Raw genomic sequence first — 26,408 nt, 5'->3', positions numbered from 1 at the left:
GTGTGTTTTGGTTTAGTGAAAGGCATCAAGCTAATAAATATGCCTTTACAACTTAAAAAAATCAATGCTATTTTCCTTTCACTCTGCTTTTATTGTTAATAATAAATGTCAGAAATGCAGAGAGACAGAAAGTTGTACACCAAGATTTTGCAGATTTTTGCATCAAGACAAACTTTGAAGCTATGTTGTTTATTTAGATTCTGTTTCTTTCAGAGACTATAGGTAAATGCAAGTTCACTTCCCATTTTAGGTGCTAATTCTTCCTTTTAGTCAATTTGCTTATCATGGGAGAGAGACAAATTGAGTCATGGAGTGTAGCCTTTCTTTCACTTTAACAAACATTTCCAAGCCATCTGTTATCTCCTTCAAATATTTAAAAAATGTGCAAAGTATATATTCAATTGCTTAAACATTATTAGTATGTGATCCTAAAGTTAGCAAAATAAATAATACATATATAGATGCATGCAGTACTAATTATGAAACAGATTAGGACTACTATAAAGTAATATCTTAAATTTGTTTTTCAATTTGTCTTACTCTGAGAAGGCAATGGCACCCCACTCCAGTACTCCTGCCTGGAAAATCCCATGGATGGAGGAGCCTGGTGGGCTGCAGTCCATGGGGTCGCTGAGGGTCGGACACGACTGAGTGACTTCACTTTCACTTTTCAATTCCATGCATTGGAGAAGGAAATGGCAACCCACTCTAGTGTTTTTGCCTGGAGAATCCCAGGGACGGGGGAGCCTGGTGGGCTGCTGTCTATGGGGTTGCACAGAGTCGGACACGACTGAAGTGACTTAGCTTAGCTTAGTTTAGAACTGAGCAAGTGTACATACTTTCCTAGTCTTATGCTTCACATATTCCTGCTATGATTATCAATGTTTTGAGAGTTAATAAGAATTCTCATAAATTAAAATTAAAATGCACCTCAGTTCTTCATAGTAAATATGTAGCTAGACTAAAAATTCGGCAGTCACACCTACATTTACTGATATAATTATCCAGCAACAAACATTTAGAAACATTGAGAATCTGCACGATTTTTTTTTTTAAACTTAACTGTGCTGTTAGGAAAGGTGATACAGATCTGAATGAAAGGAAGAGAGTGAATCTTTGAGCTCAGATGAGTGGGTGGGGAGCAGGAAAGAGAAGACTGGATTATGGACAGATGTACAGCCTAGCAAACATTCAGAAAGGATTCAGCTAAAATCTGTTTCCTCATATAGAAACAGACCTGCCAGTTGGTAAATTAATTCTGTGTGCTCATAATGAGCATTTTCCTTTGGAGAAGTTTTCTTTAGAAGTATAGATGGAAAAATATACAGTGTAGGAAGCAAAGGGTAGAAAAAGACATCCATATGGAACAACAAACAGTGCCCTAATGGAAGAGCCCTGTGGTTGCTGCTCTCATCTTCAGTTGAGAGTTTCCAGACAGTAAACTAGTCGGATGACTCTTAAAACAGTACCTTCTTTAATCGCTGAGATAAAGCATAGCATCTCTGGACATGAATAGGCAGGGAGAGCTGTGATGCCTGTGGGAAAGGCATACCTCTGACTGGATGAATATGCTGTTGAACTCTACAGAGAGAAGTGGAATGGATCAAATAGTGGAATCAAGGGCACTGCTTTCATTATAAAGCTTTTTGAAAGGTGGATTTGTGCAAGCATACTCAACATGGAGCTGAGGCTAAATTCCATCTCTTTAAGATGAACATAAAGTGAACAAAGTTTCACTTTTCAAGACAAAAATTCATTCAGATATACCACTCTGCAGTATCAATAAATGTGTCTATGGTACCTAGGTGGGTCACTGACTAAACTGTCCATGAGGAAAACCCTCATTCCTGTCTGAAGGGATGAAAGACTTCACCACCCAACAAATTCAACATTTAAAATATTTTCTCTTGCACTCTTTATATATGATTTTTTCCGTCGATTGTAGTAAGGTAAGCCAAACAAAATTATTATACCTGTGGCATTTAGGCTTTCTAGATTTTTTAATGTGCAAAAAAGCCTAGATTATAGCTTTATAAAATGTATAGAACTCTTCTCCCTGAATGCATTAGCAAATTCAAGCAGTATTCAATGGCCCGTGGGGGACATTTTTGGTATTCCTTTTTAGAAGCAATGGCATTTTAAACTAGAGGAAGGTATTATATAAAACCTGCTTTGTAGCGTCTTACAAAAATGTAGTTTTTACAAATATTGTAACAACAGATCATGTACTTATTCTGGAATCTAAGAATTATTCTCTAATTTTCTCTGCCTCTCTTTCCAATTCAACAGCATATCCTGCTGACACTATTTCCTGACCATCTTCCGAGTATGTCTCCTTCTTTCCACCATCCTCTCTTGCCTAGAATATTGTAACACTGCTAATGGGTTCCTTGCTTCCCCTGCACCAATCTAGTTCCCACATGGATGAAACATATAAATATTTTACATTCATAGTCTTTAGTCTTACCCTATTTAAAATTTTGCCAAAAGCATTTCATACACTTAGTATAAAACCCAAATCTTATTATAGCTTATCAGTCCCTGATTTACTTGTTATTGTTCAGTCGCTAAGTTGTATCTGACTATTTGTGACCCTATGGACTGCAGCACACCATGTTACTCTGTCCTTCACTGTCTCCTGGAGCTTGCTCAAATTCATGTCCACTGAGTTGATGGTGCTATGTAACCATCTCATCCTCTGCTGTCACCTTCTCCTTTTGCCTTCAGTCCTTCCTAGCATCAGGATCTTTTCCAATGAGTTGGCTCTTTTCATCAAGTGGACAAAGTATTGGGGTCTCAGCTTCAGCATCAGTCCTTTTAGTGAATATTCAGGGTTGATTTCCTTTAGAATTGACTGTTTTGATCTCCTTGCAATCCAAGGGATTCTCAAGAATCTTCCCCAAAACCACAATTCAAAAGCATCAGTTCTTCAGTGCTCAGCCTTCTTTATGGTCCAACGCTAACATCCATACATGACTGCTGGAAAAACCATATCTTCGACTAGATGGACCTTTGCTGGCAAAGTGATGTCTCTGCTTTTTAATAACTGTCAAGGTTTTTCATAGCTTTCCTTCCAAGAAGCAAGAGTCTTTCAATTTCATTGCTGCAGTCACCGTCTGCAGTGATTTTGAATTCCAAGAAAATAAACTCTGTCACTGCTTCCACTTTTTCCCCTTCTATTTGCCATGAAATGATGGGACCAGTTGCCATGATCTTTGATTTTTGAATTTTGAGTTTCAGGCCAGTTTTGTACTCTCTTCTTTCACCAATATCAAGAGTGTCCATATTTCCTCTTTATTTTCTGACATAAGAGTGGTATCATCTGAAGATCTGAAGTTGTTGATATTTCTTCTGGCAATGTTGATTTCAACTTGTGATTACATACATCAAAAAGATTCTATCATTAATATACTTGCACAAAAAAAATTAGTAAATAGCTCTTTTTAGTTTTGTTAAATTATAATATAACTGTATAAAAATAATATTTTTGAAACATTCCCCAAATCTCCTTTAATTTTCATTTAATAAGCTTCTATATTGCAATATTAAATATTATATTTGAATGCATTTTATTCAGTTCAGTTCAGTTCAGTCACTCAGTTGTGTCCAACTCTTTGTGACCCCATGAACCGCAGCATGCCAGGGCTCCCTGTCCATCATCAACTCCCAGAGTTTACCCAAACTCATGTTGTTGAATCAGTGATACCATCCAAACATCTCACCCTCTGTCATCCCCTTCTCCTCCTGCCCTCACTCTTTCCCAGCATCAGGGTCTTTCCAAATGAGTCAGCTCTTCTCATTAGGTGGCCAAATTATTGGAATTTCAGCTTCAGCATCAGTCCTTCCAATGAATAACCAGGACTGATTTCCTTTAGGATGGACTGGTTGGATCTCCTTGCAGTCCAAGGGATTCTCAAGAGTCTTCTCCAACACAACAGTTCAAAAGCATCAATTCTTTGGTGCTCAGCTTTCTTTATAGTTCAATTCTCACATCCATACGTGACTACTGGAAAAACCATAGCCTTGACTGCTGCTAAGTCGCTTCAGTCGTGTCCAACTCTGTGCGACCCCATAGACGGCAGCCCACCAGGCTCCCCCATCCCTGGGGATTCTCAAGGCAAGAACACTGGAGTGGGTTGTCATTTCTTTCTCCAATGCGTGAAAGTGAAAAGTGAAAGTGAAGTCGCTCAGTCATGTCCGACTCTTAGCGACCCCATGGACTGCAGCCTACCAGGCCCCTCCATCCATGGGATTTTCCAGGCAAGAATACTGGAGTGGGGTGCCATTGCCTTCTCCGTAGCCTTGACTAGACGGGCCTTTGTTGACAAAGTAATGTCTCTGCTTTTTAATATGCTGTCTAGATTGATCATAACTTTCCTTCCAAGGAGTTCAGTTCAGTTCAGTCGCTCAGTCGTGTCCGACTCTTTGCGACCCCATGAATCACAGCACGCCAGGCCTCTCTGTCCATCACCAACTCCAGGAGTTCACTCAGATTCACGTTCATTGAGTCAGTGATGCCATCCAGCCATCTCATCCTTTGTCGTCCCCTTCTCCTCCTGAACCCAATACCTCCCAGCATCAGAGTCTTTTCCAATGAGTCAACTCTTCTCATGAGGTGGCCAAAGTACTGGAGTTTCAGCTTTAGCATCATTCTTTCCAAAGAAATCCCAGGGCTGATCTCCTTCAGAATGGATTGGTTGGATCTCCTTGCAGTCCAAGGGACTCTCAAGAGTCTTCTCCAACACTACAGTTCAAAAGCATCAATTCTTCGGCCCTCGGCTTTCTACAAAGTCCAGCTCTCATATCCATACATGACTACTGGAAAAACCATAGCCTTGACTAGATGGACCTTAGTTGGCAAAGTAATGTCTCTGCTTTTGAACATGCTATCTAGGTTGGTCATAACTTACCTTCCAAGGAGTAAGCGTCTTTTAATTTCATGGCTGTAGTCACCATCTGCAGTGATTTTGGAGCCCAAACAAATAAAGTCTGACACTGTTTCCACTGTTTCCCCATCTATTTGCCATGAGGTGATGGGACCTGATGCCATGCTCTTAGTTTTCTGAATGTTGAGCTTTAAGCCAACTTTTTCACTCTCCTCTTTCACTTTCATCAAGAGGCTTTTTAGTTCCTCTTCACTTTCTGCCATAAGGGTGGTGTCATCTGCATATTTGAGGTTATTGATATTTCTCCCAGCAATCTTGATTACAGCTTGCGTTTCTTCCAACCCAGCGTTTCTCATGATGTACTCTGCATAGAAGTTAAATAAGCAGGGTGACAATATACAGCCTTGATGTACTCCTTTTCGTATTTGGAACCAGTCTGTTGTTCCATGTCCAGTTCTAACTGTTGCTTCCTGACCTGCATACAGATTTCTCAAGAGGCAGGTCAGGTGGTCTGGTATTCCCATCTCTCTCAGAATTTTCCACAGTTTATTGTGATCCACACAGTCAAAGGCTTTAGCATAGTCAATAAAGCAGAAATAGATGTTTTTTGGAACTTTCTTGCTTTTTTGATGATTCAGCTGATTTTGTCAAAATTTGATCTCTGGTTCCTCTGCCTTTTCTAAAACCAGCTTGAACATCTGGAAGTTCATGGTTCATGTATTGCTGAAGCCTGGCTTGGAGAATTTTGAGCATTACTTTACTAGCATGTGAGATGAGTGCAATTGTGCGGTAGTTTGAGCATTCTTTGGCATTGCCTTTCTTTGGGATTGGAATGAAAACTGACCTTTTCCAGTCCTGTGGCCACTGCTGAGTTTTCCAAATTTGCTGGCATATTGAGTGCAGCACTTTCACAGCATCATCTTCCAAGGAGTAAGTGTCTTTTAATTTCATGGTTGCAATCACCATCTGCAGTGATTTTGAAGCCCCCCAAAATAAAGTTAGCCACTGTTTCCACTGTTTCTCCATCTATTTTCCATGAAGTGATGGGACTGGATGCCATTATCTTCGTTTTCTGAATGTTGAGCTTTAAGCCAACTTTCACTCTCACTTTTATCAAGAGGCTCTTTAGTTCTTCACTTTTTGCCATAAGGGTGGTGTCGTCTACATATCTGAGGTTATTGTTATTTCTCCCAGCCATCTTGATTCCAGCTTGTGCTTCTTCCAGCCCAGCATTTCTCATGATATATTCTGCATATCAGTTAAATAAGCAGGGTGACAATATACAGCCTTGATGTACTCCTGTTCCTATTTGGAAACAGTCTGTTGTTCCATGTCCAGTTCTAACTGTTGCTTCCTGACCTCCATACAGGTTTCTCAAGAGGCCGGTCAGGTGGTCTGGTATTTCCATCTCTTTCAGAATTTTTCACAGTTTATTGTAATTCATACAGTCAAAGACTTTAGCATAGTCTATAAAGCAGAAATAGATGTTTTTTTGGAACTCTCTTGCTTATTTGATGATCTAGCTGATTTTGTCAAAATTTGATCTCTGGTTCCTCTGCCTTTTGTAAAACCAGCTTGAACATCTGGAAGTTCATGGTTCACATATTGCTGAAGCCTAGCTTGGAGAATTTTGAGCATTACTTTACTAGTGTGTGCTGCTGCTGCTGCTGCTGCTGCTGCTAAGTTACTTCAGTTGTGTCCAACTCTGTGTGACTCCATAGACAGCAGCCCACCAGGTTCTGCCATCCCTGGGAATAGCTTGTGAGATGAGTGAAATTTGCATAGTTTGAGCATTCTTTGCCATTGCCTTTCTTTGGGATTGGAATGAAAACTGACCTTTTCCAGTCCTGTGGCCACTGCTGAGTTTTCCAGCTTACTCATTTTATTACCTGTAAGCATTGATCAGACAACAAACAGATATGTGAATATTAGAATTCACCAAAATTAATGCTGTGTGATAAACTCCAATTTAATGACAGCTTTTTTCAACTTATACAAGTTGGTAACATAGTAGAATAGCACAACTTAGTTATACCTTAAGGATATTTGGTTCAAGATCCAGAACCCATAGTTATTCATTCATGGAATCTGTGTATTAAATAGGAAGAGAAATCAAGATAAAATTAGAAATATTACTACATGATGAGAAATATATATAGTAACATGTGTGTGTGTGTGTGTTAGTTGCTCAGTTTTGTCTGACTCTTTGTGACCCCATGGACTGTAGTCTGCCAGTCTCCTCTGTCCATGGGATTCTACAGGCAAGAATATATGTGTGGGTTGCCATTCCCTTCTCCAAGGGATCTTCCTGACCCAAGGATCAAACCTGGGTCTCCTGCATTGCAGGGAGATTTTTTGCCATCTGAGCCAACAGAGGTGCAGCTCTCTCTCTCTCTCTCTCTCTCTCTCTATATATATATATATATATATATATACACACACACACATACATATATATACTATATAATATATATATAAGTTAGTATGAGTTACAGAAATACTTTGCATGATAACAAATGAACATTTCTAAACAGGACCAAGCAGAGAAAGTTTGAGAGATTTTAGTCATAAGCATGACATATTTAAATAGGAGAGTCTTGATGTGAAGAGTGATTTTTGTCTCCTGAAATTTCACTTATTTTAGCATTTCTTAGTATTCCATTCATGTTATCACTACTTTTGCAAAGCACACATAAGATTGTCTTGAAGTTGGGAGAGATATGATTTACAATATGAAGCTAACTTATATGCAGAGCACATCATGAGAAATGCTGGGTTGGAAGAAGCACAAGCTGGAATCAAGATTTGGGAGAAATATCAATAACCTCAGATATGCAGACGATACCACCCTTATGGCAGAAAGTGAAGAAGAACTAAAGAACCTTTGATGAAAGTGACACAGGAGCGTGAGAAAGTTGGCTTAAAGCTCAACATTCAGAAAACTAAGATCATGGTATACGGTCCCATCACTGCATGGCAAATAGATGAGGAAACAGTGTCAGACTTTATTTTGGGGGTCTTCAATATCACTGAAGATGGTGATTGCAACCATGAAATTAGAAGATGCTTACTCCTTGGAAGGAAAGTTATGACCAACCTAGACAGCATATTAAAAAGCAGAGACATTACTTTGTCAACAAAGGTCTATCTAGTCAAGGCTTTTCCAATGGTCATGTATGGATGTGAAAGTTGGACTATAAAGAATGCTGAGTGCAGAAGAATTGATGCTTTTGAACTGTGTTGTTGGAGAAGATTCTTGAGAGTCCCTTGGACTGCAAGGAGTTCCAACCAGTCCATCCTAAATGAGATCAGTCCTGAGTGTTCATTGGAAGGACTGATGTTGAAGCTGAAACTCCAATACTTTGGCCACCTGACGTGAAGAGCTGACTCATTGGAGAAGACCCTGATGCTGGGAAAGATTGAGGGCAGGAGGAGAAGACGACGGAAGATGAGATGGGTGAATGGCATCACCGACTCCATGGACATGGGTTTTGGTGAACTCTGGGAGTTGGTAATGGACAGGGAGGCCTGGCATGTTGTGGTTCATGATGTCGCAAAGAGTTGGACACGACTCAGTGACTGAACTGAACTGAACTTCCTTGCATTTTTAAATCTGTACCATCTTTAAAGACTGAATGAATCTCCTAAAGTCATACAAATTTTTTTCACATCTACAAATTTCCTAAGTTAATATGTTTGCTTTTAGGAAATCAACTGTTACTCATCACTAATAAAGAAACTTGGTCCAAAATGACTTATATAAAAGGCCAAATCTGAACTGTTTTTTGGATGAAGAAGCACAGGTGAAAAAGGATTAAACTGTAGAGAAAATGTCTCTATTATTTTGTCACAGAACCTAAATGAAAAATGAAAACATCTTTATTTTTCAAGCACTACTTTTTTTTTTTTACTACATCACACCACTCCTTGTTGTATATTTATATTTTATTTAAGTTTTTTCTTCTAGTGGGAAGCATTACTAGTCTCCCAAAGGAAACTGACAACCTTACAGAACTTAAAAATTATTTGATCAAATCATCTGATTTACTTTTTGGTAAAGTAATTTTCCTGGAGAAGGAAATGGCAACCCACTCCAGTATTCTTGCCTGGAAAATCCCATGGACAAAAAAGCCTGGTGGGCTGTAGTTTATGGGGCCACAAAGAGTTGGACACTACTGAGAGACTGAGAACAAAGTACTTTTAGGAAAGAACTCCCAGTATGGAAATAGCTGGGGCTAAATAATATAGAATCATACATTTCAAAGGAATTTTTCCTCCATTTTAAATTTCACTTTTCAGCTTGAATGTAAAAGAATATTTTTAAAGAGAAAAAAGGCATACCTTTTTTCAATAACAGACTGATATTATTCATCAACTTTTCTTGTAATTACATAAGACTTTAGGTTGCCACCTAGTTTAAAATTGCAGTAGTTTTCATTTTTCAGCCTTTTTTTTTTTTTTATTGTATAAGGATTTCATTCAGTATGTGAAGCCAGTTGAAGCTATCAGAGGAGTGAAAAGGGAGGCATTCAAATCTAATTTTTGAAAGGGTTCCTTTTTATGAAGCAGATGAGGTTAGCCTATGGCTCTGGAGGAGGAGGCAACCTCTGGCTTGTTGAGGCCTTGTCAACCTGATGTTAGTCATTTAAGTAAGAGCCTTGGTGCTGTTATCCATTCTTATGCTCTAATCCAAATAGGCTGTTATAAGTAGCTGAACATAATGGGAACAGATAAATGTCTTCTGCACAGGCAAAAAAAGCAAATACAGTAAACTTTCCCTCTTACAGTTGCTTCCAATGGCACTGTAATTATTGGTAAAGTTTTAGATGCCTTATTATTTTTAAAATTAGAGAATGTGAATAATTTCTATCAGAAAGATGCTTCTTATATTAATATGTCGAGTTCTGGCCAACAGTATTCCACTAATGATATTCCATATCTCCAATAATAAACCTTGGTTTGGATTCACTCTTGATTATCCCAGGGCCATCTAGGGGAGTTAGTGACAGAAAGTGGAAAGGAAGTAGACACATGGAATCCAGACTAAATGGTAGCAGTTTTTCTCCCTACTGAATACTAGTCCTTGGAGAGGAAACAAGCAGCTTGGGCTTCTGGGACTCTTTAGACTTAATTTTGCTTCGAAAATCCAATCTGAATGGGCCAGAATGCCATTTTTAAAAAGAGAAACTGCCACAAGACAAAACAGGTTGACAAGTTAGAAATTATTGTACACTGCATTTGTAGAGAACAGAATATACCTTTAACCTGAAAAGCTCGTTATTGGAAAAAAGGTGCTGTAATACTCTGGAGTTTATTGTATACAGTGCTTGTTGGAAGTGATTTCATTTTGACAAGGTTATACAGGTTCTGTTGTGCTCTAATAAGCTCCAATAACAAAATATAGTTGAATTTTTTGAATTCCTTCATTAGGATGTGAAAAAGGACCCTTTTTTCTATTATTTTGAATTGAGTATGATGATTTAGAGCTCTGACACTTTTAAAAACATTGAAAAACTGCATTTGGAATGTCATATTCTTCAGTATGCTGCATTTTAATTTTTTAGACTGGAAGATTCTTAGCAAAAATTCCTAAAAATTACTTCATGAATGGTAAAAGGAGGAGGGATAATTTTTTGCAGAGATCCACCATGTATAAGGCTCAATTACTGATCCATATCTTTAAAATTGATGCCATTTCCTATGTACTGACAACATTGCTATTACCACCAAAAGATGCATTATGTATAAATTATCAGTCAAATTCAAAGCCTAGAGCTAAGTACCCTAAGGAAGCACTGAAATATACCATAGATTTGATATCTATTTCCTTTGTTATCTTATCATCTTTTATACTCATAAATAAAAAACAAAAAACTAGTAATGCATTAATTGCCAAGTAAATGTGATAGCTTCCCAGATTTCAACCACTGATTTCATAAAGAGCTATGGTATGTATTCTGTTTACTGTGAACTTTATTATTAATAAGAGAATAGTTGAGTGTATTAGTGACTATGTTAATTAAAGAAAATTTTACCTTAATATTACTCATGTATTTTGATAGATGTTCTCCACTGAAGGAAAGATAGAGCTATACAGCTAGTGAGAGGCACATAACTCTGGGTGGGGTCACAATAGTGTGGTCATGACCGTAAACAATATTGTTATGACAATACACCAGGGTGCTCTGTCCATGGGATTTTCCAGGCAAGAATACTGGAGTGGGTTGCCATGCCCTCCTCTAAGGGATCTTCCCAAACCAGGGACTGAAGCCAGGTCTCCCTCATTGCAGGCAGATTCTTTACCATTTGAGCCACCAGAGAAGCCCATAATTTTATGGTAGAGGGGTATAGGTAACAAAATGCAGGAACAATAGTTAAACTCAGAAAGCACGAAAAGTGTTCAGAAAAAGGAAATTGGTTGGGGTTTAGTTGATCAAGGAAGTCTTTACAGAGCAGGTAGGAATAAGGCTGAAAGTTGAGAGTAGCATTTCACTAGGCACATCAAAAAAGGGAAGGCTTACTTTAAGGTGAAGGTGAAGTCGCTCTGACTCTTTGCAACCCCATACTACAGCCTACCAGGCTTCTCTGTCTATGGGCTGTTGCAGGCCCAGGGAATCTTCCTTACCCAGGGCTCGAACCCAGGTCTTCCACACTATAGACAGACGCTTTACCGTCTGAGCCACCAGGGAAGTCCTAACTTTAAGATGAGACTGGGTGATACTGATGGGTTGGATCAGAGTAAATTTGTACCAAGGCAAAGTTGTATTTTTAAAAGCAAGAACATGCTGATTTCTAAAGATTGAGCTTACAGTTTATTAGAAACATAGGTACATAAATATATGTGTCATGGTAATATGTAAAATAAGCATGTGTAGAGGTGCATGTAAAGTGCTTGAAAGCACATTGAGGGAAGATATTAAACATGAAAGAGAAAAGTAATGTGAAACAGGATGTAACTGAGAACACGCAACAAAGAGAACAGAAAGAACTGAGTCTAAAATCTGGGGAAATGACTTGTGTTAGGGCAGATGTCTTGTATTCCAGGCTTTGGCTTTTCTGTTTATGCTAACTGGCATTATAAGAAATAAAGAAAAGAAGCCAAGCATACATGTGCTGAAGAACTCTAGCCCCTGTTGTTCCAGAAAACTTTAACACTGAGGCAACTCAAGTGGGTATAGCTTGGAGTTCACATAAGAATCATAGAGGTTAAGCAGGAGACATGATGGACAATGAACGGTCACAGCAAATTTAGCCATGGTCCCTGGGAACACAGATTTTAATTTCCTGATTCAATAGCTTTGTTGTATGAGCAGAAATTGTGTTTCTGAAAATGAATAGGTTCTTATAGAAGTAACCCACAGTATTTACACTGCATTTATTTGTACTCAATATTCACTCATATGAATAACTTTTGCAGCCAACTCAGACTTTGCCTTCATAATATGCAATTGTGCAGTTGACTAGATTTGAGGTTTTGTCTGACATTATTGAAATATTCTTGAATTTTCCTTATATGTTAGGGTAACACTTTATATAGGTTACAATTAAGATGAAATTTGTAATTTATTTTAATTTACCTCTTATGTTTAGGTAAAACTATAGGCAAATATTTTCATGCCTTTGGACTTTTATTTTTCTCAGCTCCCCATCAATACAAACTCTCAAATTTTTTCCTTAAAGGAAATTCCTGATTTTATTATGGCTACTATAGTTTTCTAAAACAATAACATTTTATTAATAAATAATAATGAATCATGGACCTCTATAAATTCATTTAAATATCTTATTTAAACTACAAAATTATTTTAGCAAGTTTTATCCATGATAGTATATAGTAAATGAGTAGTTCCCTAAGATTTAATCTGCTAGGAAAAGATTTAAACACATAATCACAATTTTAGAGAAATCGATGTTACACATTTGTATATATCGTGATAATAATTTTTAAAAACTTTAAGCTATTATTGTTTCACATTCAAATTTCTTACTAACTATAAGATGTTTTATTATTTCTGATTTTGAAGAACTTTATTGGAATTTCTCTTTTTGGTTTTATGTCTGTATACTAATTTCTCTGAGCAGATCTAAACTAAAATAAACAAAATCTAATTATTTTCCCTTCGCTCATTTCTGAAGATAGCTTTTTTCATCCACTACATATTTTATCAGTTGTTAGTTCATCATTTATATATTAATATCTAGAAAATATATTATATAATACACTAAATTTCTTTTGTAAATTATAAATGCTGAACTTCTTAGCCACTTATTTTTTCCAGGCAAATAAGCAATATTTAATTAGATTAACATGCTCTCCAAGGAAAATGACAATGAAAAATTTGAGCCAGTCTTTGTATTGTAGAAAACAGAGATGAAATATCATGTAGTTAATTGACTGATCTATTAGATAGCTGCCATTTCTGAATGTTAATATTCATAAATTACTTACCATTGATTTTTTCTGTTTTTTATTTATAGCTATTTTTGTGTCCATTTAAATACCCTTTAATCATAAGATGTGAACATGTAAGGCAAAATCTTCTAAATTGATGTCATATTTAGCATATTACTTATAATATTAATATGACTGCAGATTATGTGGCTTTATAAACAGAATTAATAAATTGATGTTGAACCAGGATTAAGTTACTTTTATTATATATGGGCACATTTGTAATTCTTCTGCATATGAATCAGTGTATTTTTATTCTAGACAGTGTATTTTTTTCAACAAGGAGAGATAAAAAATGAATGTGCTGTAGAAAAGGAGAAAGTGATCTTCATTTTTTATCCTGTGCTATATTTGTTAAGTATGCTTTATATTAATAGCATAATGGTTTTAAAATACACAAGATTCTAGATACCTCAAAAATAAGGTAAATGACTATTACTTGTGTTTCCAATTTTGTTTTTCCTTATGGAAATATAGCTTCATTCTCATTGAAGTGAAGTGAAGTTCTGAAGTCTCTCAGTCATGCCTGACTCTTTGCAACCCCATGGACTGTATACAAGGCTCCTCTGTCCATGGAATTTTTCAGGCAAAAGTACTGGAGTGGGTTGCCATTTCCTTCTCCAGGGGATCTTCCCGACTCAGGGATCGAACCCAGGTCTCCTGCATTGCAGGCAGATGCTTTACCATCTGAGCCACCAGGGAAGCCCCTTCATTCTCATTCTCATTGTTTTTTATCAATGTTTAAATAAAAGGCCAAAACCTTTATAATAATTGCTGAATGATGCCAAATGTTGGTGCTTACTTGCAGGGGTAAAAACTAGAGAGGTAGGTGTTTGAACTTAGTAAGACAGCTCAGAATTTTACTAATTTCTGCTTTGACAAGAGTTATAGTCAGGCAGATACAATAAATCATCTTGAGATGGAAATAATGTTAGCAAAATTTGTCTCTCCAGTATACTTAATATATTTAAGAAAATTCTCTCTATGATATAGCATATGTTTGTGTAATTTTCAAAGCAAGGAAACTATCTCAAAATCTTCTCATCCATTAAGTGGGGATAGTAATAGACAACTCACAATTTGGCTTTGATCATTTACTGCTGATCACAGTGAGTTACTCAGTGGTCCCTCCTAGCCTTTTACCCTTTCTTGGAAAGTCTCAAGTCAGTTGAAAATGGAGGGAGTTCCTAAGGAGATGCGGTGTGCGTGAAACTCAGGTCAGGCTCACACAGCTTTCAGAGCAGCAGAATATGTAGGCAAAGACTCATTTATTCTGTTGTTTGTTGTTGTTGCTTAGTCACTAAGTCTTGTGAGACTCTCCGCGGCCCCATGGACCATAACCCACCAGGCTCCTCTGTCTGTGGAATTTTCCAGGAGAGAATTGTAGAGAGGATTGCCATTTTCTTCTCCAGGGGATCTTCTTGACCCAGGATTCAAACCTGCATCTTCTGCATTGGCAGGTGGATTCTTTACCACTGAGTCACCAGAGAAGTCCTCATTTTGTTAGCAAGGATATTTACTGAAAGAAGTTTTAGGTTGTAGTAGTTTTAGGTTGTCTTGAAAATGTATGCTTCAGAAAATAAAAAGTTTCTATAAGTAGTAAGGAGAGCGAACTTTTTGTGATCAGCAGTAATGAAATAGTTTTATATTAACTAGTTAAAAAGTAGACTTTTCTAGATCCCCTAAAATAAATTATATGCTTATAATGCTATGAAAAAATTCATTTAGTAAATTTTTACTGACCTTCTAAATTGTGGTAGGTACCAAAAATAAAGCAGGCAAAATTCTTCCATTCAAAGCTTCATTGCCCAGTGGTGAAACTGACATGAGTAAAATCATAGCAATAGAAAGTTTAGGTATAAGAAATAACACTCTATTCTCTTGATCTTTCTGAGAATTCTAATTCCAGCTAATCTTACATGGTTGAGTTGTAGTTGATTCTGATTAATCTCCTGGCATTGACTATTAAGATTAAATGTTTGCTCTTTCACAATAAAGTTGAAATAATTGAATGGACAGTGTGGTGAGAAGAAAGACCGGAATGAAGAAGGCCTCATTTTTTTCTTTTATTCTAGAACAAAAATGTTTCCAAACATGTTAGCTGAAATAATGTTCAGTTCAGTTCAGTTCAGTCGCTCAGTCGTGTCCGACTCTTTGCAACCCCATGAATCGCAGCACGCCAGGCCTCCCTGTCCATCACCAACTCCCGGAGTTCACTCAAACTCACGTCCATTGAGTCAGAGATGCCTTCCAGCCATCTCATCCTCTGTTGTCCCCTTCTCCTCCTGCCCCCAATCCCTCCCAGCATCAGAGTCTTTTCTAATGAGTCAACTCTTCGCATCAGGTGGCCAAAGTACTGGAGTTTCAGCTTTAGCATCAGTTCTTCAAATGAACACTCAGGATTGATCTCTTTTAGAATGGACTGGTTGGATCTCCTTGCAGTCCAAGGGACTCTCAAGAGTCTTCTCCAACACCACAGTTCAAAAGCATCAATTCTTCGGCACTCAGCTTTCTTCACAGTCCAACTCACACATCCATACATGACTACTGGAAAAACCGTAGCCTTGACTAGACGGACCTTTGTTGGCAAAACAATGTCTCTGCTTTTCAATATGCTAGTTAGGTTGGTCAAAACTTTCCTTCCAAGGATAAGCATCTTTAATTTAATGGCTGCAGTCACCACCTGCAGTGATTTTGGAGCCCCCCAAAAAATAAAGTCTGACACTGTTTCTACTGTTTCCCCATCTATTTCCCATGAAGTGAGGGACCAGATGCCATGATCTTGTTTTCTGAATGTTGAGCTTTAAGTCAACTTTTTCATTCTCCTCTTTCACTTTCATCAAGAGGCTTTTTAGTTCCTCTTCATTTCCTGCCATAACGGTGGTGTCATCTGCATGTCTGAGGTTATTGCTATTTCTCCCGGCAATCTTGATTTCGCCTTGTGCTTCTTCCAGCCCAGCATTTCTCATGATGTACTCTGCATATAAGTTAATTAAGCAGGGTGACAATATACAGCCTTGACATACTCCTGTTCTTATTTGGAACCAGTCTGTTGTTCCATGTCCAGTTCTAACTGTTGCTTCCTGACCTGCATACAGGTTTCTCAAGAGGCAGGTCAAGTGGTCTAGTATTCCCATCTCTTTCAGAATTTTCCACAGTTTATTGTGATCCACACAGTCAAAGGCTTTGGCATAGTCAATAAAGCAGAAACAGATATTTTTCTGGAACTCTCTTGATTTTTCCATGATCCAGCAGATGTTGGCAATTTGATCTCTGGTTCCTCTGCCTTTTCTAAAACCAGCTTGAACATCAGAAAGTTCACAGTTCACATATTGCTGAATCCTGACTTGGAGAATTTTGAGCATTACTTTATTAGCATGTGAGATGAGTGCAATTGTGCAGTATTTTGAGAATTATTTGGCATTGCCTTGGGATTAGAATGAAAACTGACTTTTTCCAGTCCTATGGCCACTGCTGAGTTTTCCAAATTTGCTGGCATATTGAGTGCAGCACTTTCACAGCATCATCTTTCAGGATTTGAAACAGCTCAACTGGAATTCCATCACCTCCACTAGCTTTGTTCATAGTGATGCTTTCTAAGGCCCACTTAACTTCACATTCCAGGATGTCTGGCTCTAGGTGAGTGATCACATCATCGTGATTATCTGGGTCATGAAGATCTTTTTTGTACAGTTCTTCTGTGTATTCTTGCCACCTCTTCTTAATATCTTCTGCTTCTGTTAGGTCTATACCATTTATGTCTTTATTGAATCCATCTTTGCATGAAATGTTCCGTTGGTATCTCTAATTTTCTTGAAGAGATCTCTAGTCTTTCCCATTCTGTTGTTTTCTTCTATTTCTTTGCATTGATCACTGAGGAAGTCTTTCTTGTCTCTCCTTGCTATTCTGTGGCACTCTGCATTCAGATGCTTATATCATTTCTCCTCCTTTCACAGCTATTTGTAAGGCCTCCTCAGACAGCAACTTTGCTTTTTTGCATTTCTTTTTTTGGTGGGGATGGTCTTGATCCCTGTCTCCTGTACAATATCATGAACCTCTGTCCATAGTTCATCAGGCACTCTGTCGATCAGATCTAGTCCCTTAAATCTCTTTCTCACTTCCACTGTATAATCATAAGGGATTTGATTTATGTCATACTTGAATGGTCTAGTGGTTTTCCCCACTTTCTTCAATTTAAGTCTGATTTGGCAATATGGAGTTCATGAGCTGAGCCACAGTCAGCTCCTGGTCTTGTTTTTGATGACTGTATAGAGCTTTTCCATCTTTGGCTGCAAAGAATATAATCAATCTGATTTCAGTGTTGACCATCTGGTGATGTCCATGTGTAGAGTCTTCTCTTGTGTTGTTGGAAGAGGGTGTTTGCTATGACCAGTGCATTCTCTTGGCAAAACTCTATTAGCCTTTGCCCTGCTTCATTCTGTACACCAAGGTCAAATTTGCCCGTTACACCAGATGTTTCTTGACTTCCTACTTTTGCATTCCAGTCCCCTATAATGAAAAGGACATCTTTTTTGGGTGTTAGTTCTAAAAGACTTTGTAGGTTTTCACAGAACAGTTCAAGTTCAGCTTCTTCAGTGTTACTGGTTGGGGCATAGGCTTGGATCACCGTGATATTGAATGGTTTGCCTTGGAAATGAACAGAGATCATTCCGTCGTTTTTGAGATTGCATCCAAGTACTGAATTTCAGACTCTTCTGTTGACCATGATGGCTACTCCATTTCTCCTAAGGGATTCCTGCCCGCAGTAGTAGATATAATGGTCATCTGAGTTAAATTCACCCATTCCAGTCCATTTTAGTTTGCTGATTCCTAGAATGTCGACATTCACTTTTGCATCTTATGTTTGACCACTTCAACTTGCCTTGATTCATGGACCTAACATTCCAGGTTCCTAAGCAGTATTGCTCTTTATAGCATCGGACCTTACTTCTATTACCAGTTGTATCCACAGCTGGGTATTGTTTTTGCTTTGGCTCCATCCCTTCATTCTTTCTGGAATTATTTCACCACTGATCTCCTGTACATATTGGGCATTTGCCAACCTGGGGAGTTCCTTTTTCAGTATCCTATCATTTTGCCTTTTCATACCGTTCAATAATGAAATAATGATACTAGTGATTAAAAATATGTAAGAGTGACAGATTTGTTATTTGACACGTCATTTTCTTGACCCAATTGTCATATCAGCCAAGGTGCTTCCCATCAATTGCTTTCATCCAGTTTCTTTTTAGGTGCATTCAAGTCAGATATGCAGATGACACCACCCTTATGGCAGAAAGTGAAGAGGAACTAAAAAGCCTCTTGAGGAAAGTGAAAGAGGAGAATGAAAAAGTTGGCTTAAAGCTCAACATTCAGAAAACTAAGATCATGGCATCTGGTCCCATCACTTCATGGGAAATAGATGGGGAAACAGTGGAAACAGTGTCAGACTTTTTTTTTGAGCTCCCAAATCACTGCAGATGGCGATTGGAGGTATGAAATTAAAAGATGCTTACTCTTTGGAAGGAAAGTTATGACCAAACTAGATAGCATATTCAAAAGCAGAGATATTACTTTGCCAACAAAGGTCCGTCTAGTCAAGGCTATGGTTTTTCCAGTGGTCATGTATGAATGTGAGAGTTGGACTGTGAAAAAAGCTGAGCACCAAAGAACTGATGCTTTTGAAGTGTGGTGTTGGAGAAGACTTTTGAGAGTCCCTTGGACTGCAAGGAGATCCAACCAGTCCATTCTAAAGGAGATCAGCCCTGGGATTTCTTTGGAAGGAATGATGCTAAAACTGAAACTCCAGTACTTTGGCCACCTCATGCAGAGTTGACACATTGGAAAAGACTCTGATGCTGGGAGTGACTGGGGGCAGGAGGAGAAGGGACGACAGAGGATGAGATGGCTGGATGGCATCACTGACTCAATGGACGTGAGTTTGAGTGAACTCCGGGAGTTGGTGATGGACAGGGAGGCCTGGCATGCTGCAATTCATGGGGTCGCAAAGAGTCAGACATGACTGAGTGACTGAACTGAACTGAACTGAAGTCAAGGGGAGAAGATGTGAGAAAATGATGATCAGATAAGCAAGAGCCAGATCGTGGGTCTATAATGGCTTGTGGTGGACATTGTAAAAGACTCTAGGGCAGGTGTCTTAAAGTAGGTTAGCAATTATTAAAACTACCCACTATTTTTATATTTTTTGAATATTAGCATGGGGTTGGAAGCCCTTATATATCATGTGTCTTCACATGGAAAATAGAATATTGCTTGTTTTATAAAAGAATGCTCAAGAAAATATACAGATTGTCTCCAAAACTAATCAGAGTTAGTTATTGCTATCTTTGTTAATACACAGTAAGGTAAAGAAATCTAAACAATGTGATATTTCTTGCTATACAAATAAATAAATAAAAACACCAAATACTGTTATTTGCATCTGAGAATCAAATGATATAGATGCTTTTGAAAAACTGCTTTTCAGAGCCAGTGAAATTTTCTTTACTCCAGTGTCTGATAGCAAATAATCTAATATTTTATAATCTGTGATAGTTTGGTAATATCAAATTCTTTCCACTGAGTTTTAAGGGACTAATATTATTGTACATTCCTATATTTGATAGCCCTGTAAGATATTTCCCTTTACACTAATTAAATACATATATTTGGAGATCCTAATGAGAAAATGATTTTGCTAACTGAAAAAAGGTGTATTATTTTCTGATTTTAATATTTGTAAAAGTTCAAATTACACTCTTTTTTTTTTTAAATTTAGAAAATGTCTTTCATTTATCTGTAGCATGCCTACCCTATTTAGGAGGCTTATAATGAAAATAAGAAGGTATAACATAAATTAGTAAACAAGAGATGAACGTGCATGTATACATAATATTTATTCATTCATAATGTTGTTAAAGTCAATTCTACTTTATAATCATGGTAATTGCACTCCAGGCAATACCCATTTTCTCTAGTGACTGATGTAGCATCATTGGATTTTTAGAAGGTTATTTTCTTAATTTGACTGGCCAGGAAGTATTTTCCCTGTTGAAAAACAGGTGTAAACATCAATACCAAAGATAAGAGAGTAATCTCATGCTGTTTTCTGATGTCTCCAGCTTAGACAATTCAGCAGGTTAAAGTCTGAGGATTGAGTAGGGCTATTTATCAGAAGTAAGGAACTAGAAAAATTTTGGTGTGACTCACAGACTTTAACTGAGGGAATGACAAGAAGCCTTTTAATAGCAAAATAATCTGTCAAATGCTCTGAATATATAGGGGCTGTGTAACAAACATGTGAAATCAAACCCCAGCACAGTAATTACAGGTAATTTGTGAACTGTTTCTCATTTTCTCACTGTGTAAATTATATGCCTATACACCTGAGACAAGAGTTGACTCTCAGGATCTTACTGAAATTCTCATTGCTTGACACTGGCTATATTGTTTCAGTGTTTATGCTGCTTTTCCAAATTTCAGCTGCTTTTGAGTGAAAGGAAGGAAAATCTTGTAAACTCTGAGCTATTTTTTCAGTTTATTATGTCCTCTGTACTTGAATCTACTGTCAACTTTTGCCAGATTTGACTATTTATGGACTAGGGGTTGAATATTATGGTTCAAATCTATGTTCAATAACTTCTCCTAGGTATGCCAAATAATATGAATCATAAACATTTCAGATATTGAGTTCCATGCTAGTTGACCCAATACTTGTTAAAGACTCCTATGTACTGAAAAATTGTTAGAAGGCGTTACCAGCTAACCAGGGTAAGAATTGCAAGATTCTAAGCTGTACATTAACACCATTTCTGAGAAAAGGAAAAGCAAAATAATAGTAATAATAATAACAGTTGGCTTCTTTTTTGTTTGTGTCTAAAGATTGCTTTCACCCTATTTCCTATCATTGTTTGCCTAAAAATATAAAAAAGAATTTAACATGCATATACTCACCCATTGTTAATGTTTCTTTAATCTTATATGGTGGTGTTATTTGTGTATATTTTCTGTTGTGTTGTTTCTTTGTTTACTTCTTTGACAAAGCATGTCAATTTTTGTTTTACCTATCTGTATTTTGCTACTGCATGTCAAACATTTTAAATGACTCAGTGAACAAATGAATTCTTGTCATTTTAAATTTCACTCAAAATATTGCAAGCAATCTGCTTATCCTCAAACATTGCTCCAGGTTTTTGCTTTGTGTAAGAGCATGAAAAATAAGTGAACAAAAAATGACAAGAACTGCGTGGTACAAGGAGCTTTGTACCAGATAATCTGTTTAAGCCTGTTAAATTTAAACCTAAATAAGATATATGTATTTATAATTTGAATCATTTATGTTTCTGTTTTGTTTGCATGATATGATTTTGTTTTATATTTTGTTTTTTTCCACTCACCAGATGCTCCCAACACTTTGCTTCCCACTACTCTCATCCCCTCCCTTACCACTGCAACAGTCACAACCACTGTAGCCATAACCACCTGCCCAACCACATCTGCAACAACCAGCAACATAAGAGGTACAGTATGCTTCTTTGTTATGGCCTAGAAAACACGTTAAATAGAAATTTATAGGGCTTACTTTTTTTAAAGAGTAGAAGAATTGAGATCCAATTTTACTTAATTATAAGGAATAATTAAGTCAGTTACTGTCAGTTAGGGTTATTGTAATACAATATAAGACAAGATGGTATATTTTAATTTTTCTTAGTGTGATATGATTCATGAAAATGTTCAGAATATAGGTAAAAAAAAAATATGGAGCTCTGAAACATTGACAATTTAAAATGTGAACATGGGAGCTTTTTTTTTTTTTTTTGGTACTTTACCTTATAAAAACAAGCAAAGAGATAAGATGTTCAAAAATGCAGAGGTAGTTTTTGCTTTTTTATGACCCTACTTTAGTGTTAATGATTTTTTATTTCTCTGCAACTGGATTAAAAAGCCTGCAGTGCTGAGTTTGTTCTAAAATTAGCGTGACAGGGGTCATTATAAGTTATTTACCACATAGAACTTTTAGGTAAATATTTAATATATCATCCTAAAGTGATTAGCTGAATGGAGCTACTTCTTGTAATTAGAGAGTGTTGCAGAAGCAAATGTTCTAGGCTTATCCAGGATGACAGGGATTGATGGTTAGCTCTAGGAATAATTTCTGGTGTCTGATTACTAATAAGATGTTTTTCTGAAGCACAGCAAGCAAAAAGATATTGAAGGAATTCTTAAGGGCAAAAAAAAAAAAAAAAAGAAATCATTATATCATGGTTCAAAAACATTAAAAAAATTTCTGAGTAGTTAAGTGGTTGTTAGATAATGAAGAAATGAAAAGTTTTTTGAGATTTTTTGAGCACATTATAGAAATACACGATTTAAACTTTATTTCTATGTTCAGAGACAATGTGTCCTATTTAAGTCTGTCGTTTACTCTTATACATGCTTATACATGTTTTATGTCATGTTGGCTGTACTAATATGTGTTAAATGTAGCAATTTAATTTGAGCTCATAAGGACTTTACAAAAATATATATCTAAAGTTTCATCAGGGATACACTTAACATTGTTTTCACTTATAAAGACTATTCAATTAGACTTCTTGTGTCTCTTAGAATTTTTATTAATTCTCAGTATTATATTGAGTTGCTACTAGCTTTTACTTAGTGTTTGTAGTATTTTTTCTCTTGTTCCAGAAAAAATATTTTAGTATCTGGTAAATGTTCATTAAGTTTATTCTGTTATGCAGGGTACAAGATTGATAGCTAAAACTTGATGGTGATAACAATAAAAATCATTAAAAATACCTAGTATTACTAAAAAAAAAAAACTGTATTTGATTTAAATCTAAAAGTAGAACATTTTAAAGATCATTCTTATAACAATGTGTATGAAATGGGTGGAAAAATAATAAAAATGAAGAAAAAAACACTTTATGATAATATATGGAATGTAAAATATCTAATGTTCTACTTTGCTTTACTTATTGTTTTTCTAAAGATTTTTACAAACAGCAATTCAGACGAAATGTAGCTATTGCTTACCCACAAAATCTCAATGGTAATGTTAAGTTCTAAGTGTACAAAGAAATTACTTTGATGGAAAAGGCTATGTTGGTTTAATTTTTTAAAAAAGACATACTTAAAAAAAGCTTGATTAATTTCTTCAATAAATATTTGTCAAATACCTGTTATATGTATTATAGAAACAGCACTATGCCAGGGTTAAAATTATGGATATTAAACATATTGTATCTAAAAACACTAGCAAATTGAAACATATCATTTTTCAAATAGCATCAAGATATATGAAAAGAAAACATTTTATGAGTTAAGCAATTCATAGCATCTATTTTATACAGAAAAAAATAGTAACACTGACATCAAATGTTAGTATAAGTCTATTTTCCTTGCTAACTTCAGCAAACAACTGGGAACTGAAGAAGGTCACCAAGCATGATTAATGTTCTAGTCCATATTTGAGGGAGTTGGGAATTTTGTCAATATATAAATATTTTATGATTTTTGTACTCTGCTGCTTATAAGTTATATGATATTCACTCAGCCGTGCATTACCTATTAAATTAGAGCTTTCAGATGCAATTATATTTTAGTGGAGTTCATTTATTTATAAAATGGCAAAAGATGTTACAAAATTATCATTTAAAAGATATCATAATAAAAATATGTTGTCTAAGAAAAGCTAAGGACTAAATATTTCCAGCTTGCCAATTTTTTTAAAGTTTATCTGCTTCATCCCTGTCTCATTTAGTAATCTTAAGTAAACTAACTATATTTAATCTTATTAGCTTTAAATATCATTTCTTCAGATTTCATAAATATAACATTTATCTCTATCTGTACAGACATATTTAATAAGTTAACACAAATAAATCACCATTCATATCTCCATTTCTATTCTTTCACCACCCCTGCCATTGCTGAGTTTTCTTCTCTATGATAAACATCCAGTTTAAAAATGAAGAATCATTCTGCAGCTGTATTAAAAATCAAAATAAAATAGAACAAAATAAGCTACTCAGATTGGCAGTTATAACCTTGAGAATTTGCACATCTCTTCAGTTTGTACATGAAATGCATCCTTGTGTGCAGGAAGAAGGGCTTCAACCATAAGGAAGAAAGCTGGCAATTAGCAGTATCTTGTTACAAATAAGTGTGCTAAAAGAGAGAAAGGAGCAAACCTTACCAAACATGGGAAAGACAGAGAATAAGTGAGTCCAGGAGACATCTTTAGGTGTGAGCTGTGGTTCTTCTGTTTACACAGTCTTTGGTCATAGACGTTGAACCAAATTTAGCACTTGCATTTTCATCAGAAAAATGAGAAACACTCGATTCTGATTGTCTTGAGGACTGGATAATATTTAGAGTTCTGGCAACATAATCAGCACTCAGTGTATGACAATTATTGCTTCATTCTTTTAAGTAAAATGAATATATTCACGTTTGCATCATACAATTAGTGAAATTGTGTATTTTTCCTATAGTAATTCTAGTTTTGACAAAATTATTTGGTGTTAGTGCACCGATTGCATTTTAATTTCAAACCTACTTTTAATTAGTCAAATCAAATAACAAAATGGCACTAGAACATATGGAAATTACCTATCTTTGAATATAACAATTAATAAATTGTCTAAGAAGTTCATAATATTTTTGATTTATATCATATATCTAAAATCTGAACATTTTATAGATCTCTTAAACATTTTTCATTACAAAACATCATTGCTATAGCACTTTTTCTGCTTATAGAACTTGCAACTTTTTAAGGCTAGTGGCCTGATTAATGCTATCAACTAATTTAGAAGATATATATCTATATATCTGTATCTGTATCTATCTACCCATCCATCTATCCATATACACTTTTTTACGAATTTGGGGTTTTCTTATCACTTTAATACATTTTTAATGAGATAAACTTTGATGAGTTAAATATGATCATTTATAAAATGCTTCCAAATGACCTGATATGATTTCTAGAATTAATATAATTTTTGCATGGTATGCTTACTTTGAAAGCATTTTTAATTTTTTGAAATAATTCTTTATTTATTCACTTATTTTTAGCTGAGCTGGATCTTCCTTGCCGTGCAGGCTTTTCTCTAGTTCCAGCAAGCAGGGGCTACACTTTAGTTGTAGTGCAAGGGCTTTTAATTGCGGTGGCTTCTCTTGTTGCAGAGCATGGGCTCTGGGGCATGTGAACTTCTGTAGTTGCAGTGGGCTCAGTAGTTGCAGTTCCCAGGCTCTAGAGCACAGGCTCAGTAGTTGTGGCACATGGGCTTGGTGCTCCACAAACTGTTGGATCTTCCTGGATCAGGGATGGAACCTGTATCTCCTGTACTGGCAGTCAGAATCTTCACTACTGAGCCACCAGGGAAGCCCTAAAATTATTTTTATCATATTGTATATTTTCAATTTTATATAAACTATCTCATAATCTAGGCATCTTTAACAGCACCCTCTATATCAGCACCTTGATATAAAGATATTGAAAATTCAGGAAACATGTATGAGACATAGTGAGATAAATCAGTGATTATATCTATTTATCATGATTTTTAAAAGTAGAATTCAAAATTGAAGCCTTTGTGCTTACCAAGACAGAAAAACTCCTAAATGCCTACTTATCTGTCTCTGCCTCTATAAGACTGTAAGTGCAGAAATGAAATGACATATATGGAGAAAAGGTATAAAATATCTAATATACTCCCTGTCCTGTTTAAATACTTCATGCATTTCAATGTTTTAGATAGGGAAAAAAATCCTAAAAGTGATAATGACATCGTTTATACAATCCATGTAAAAATCCAAATGAATTATTGGTTCAAGTATTGATTTATTTTACATCAGACTTAAAAATGGAAAAATAATTTTTTGTTAATAAAATTGTACAATTTTGCTTATAATTACAATCAATTTGTTAACTATAACGAGGTAATTGGAGTGGACCTTACTTCAGAATGGTCTTCCCTGGTGGCTCAGAGGTTAAAGCGTCTGCCCACAATACAGGAGACCTCGGTTCGATCCCTGGGTCGGGAAGATTCCCCTGGAGAGGG

General features: G+C 36.2%; 1 protein-coding gene across 1 annotated transcript in view; it reads left to right on the top strand.

Annotated features, from left to right (window-relative positions):
• CADM2 (cell adhesion molecule 2) overlaps positions 1–26,408 on the top strand; it is a 294,605-nt gene that overhangs the window by 179,715 nt on the left and 88,482 nt on the right. The window contains exon 8 of the mRNA XM_040265860.1: positions 21,738–21,857. Coding sequence (XP_040121794.1) covers positions 21,738–21,857 — 120 coding nt within the window. The remainder of the gene's footprint in view (positions 1–21,737; positions 21,858–26,408) is intronic.

Source organism: Oryx dammah, unplaced genomic scaffold (assembly GCF_014754425.2).
Source record: "Oryx dammah isolate SB20612 unplaced genomic scaffold, SCBI_Odam_1.1 HiC_scaffold_2, whole genome shotgun sequence".
Lineage (NCBI taxonomy): Eukaryota > Metazoa > Chordata > Mammalia > Artiodactyla > Bovidae > Oryx > Oryx dammah.
This window is presented reverse-complemented; position numbering and strand designations above follow the sequence as displayed.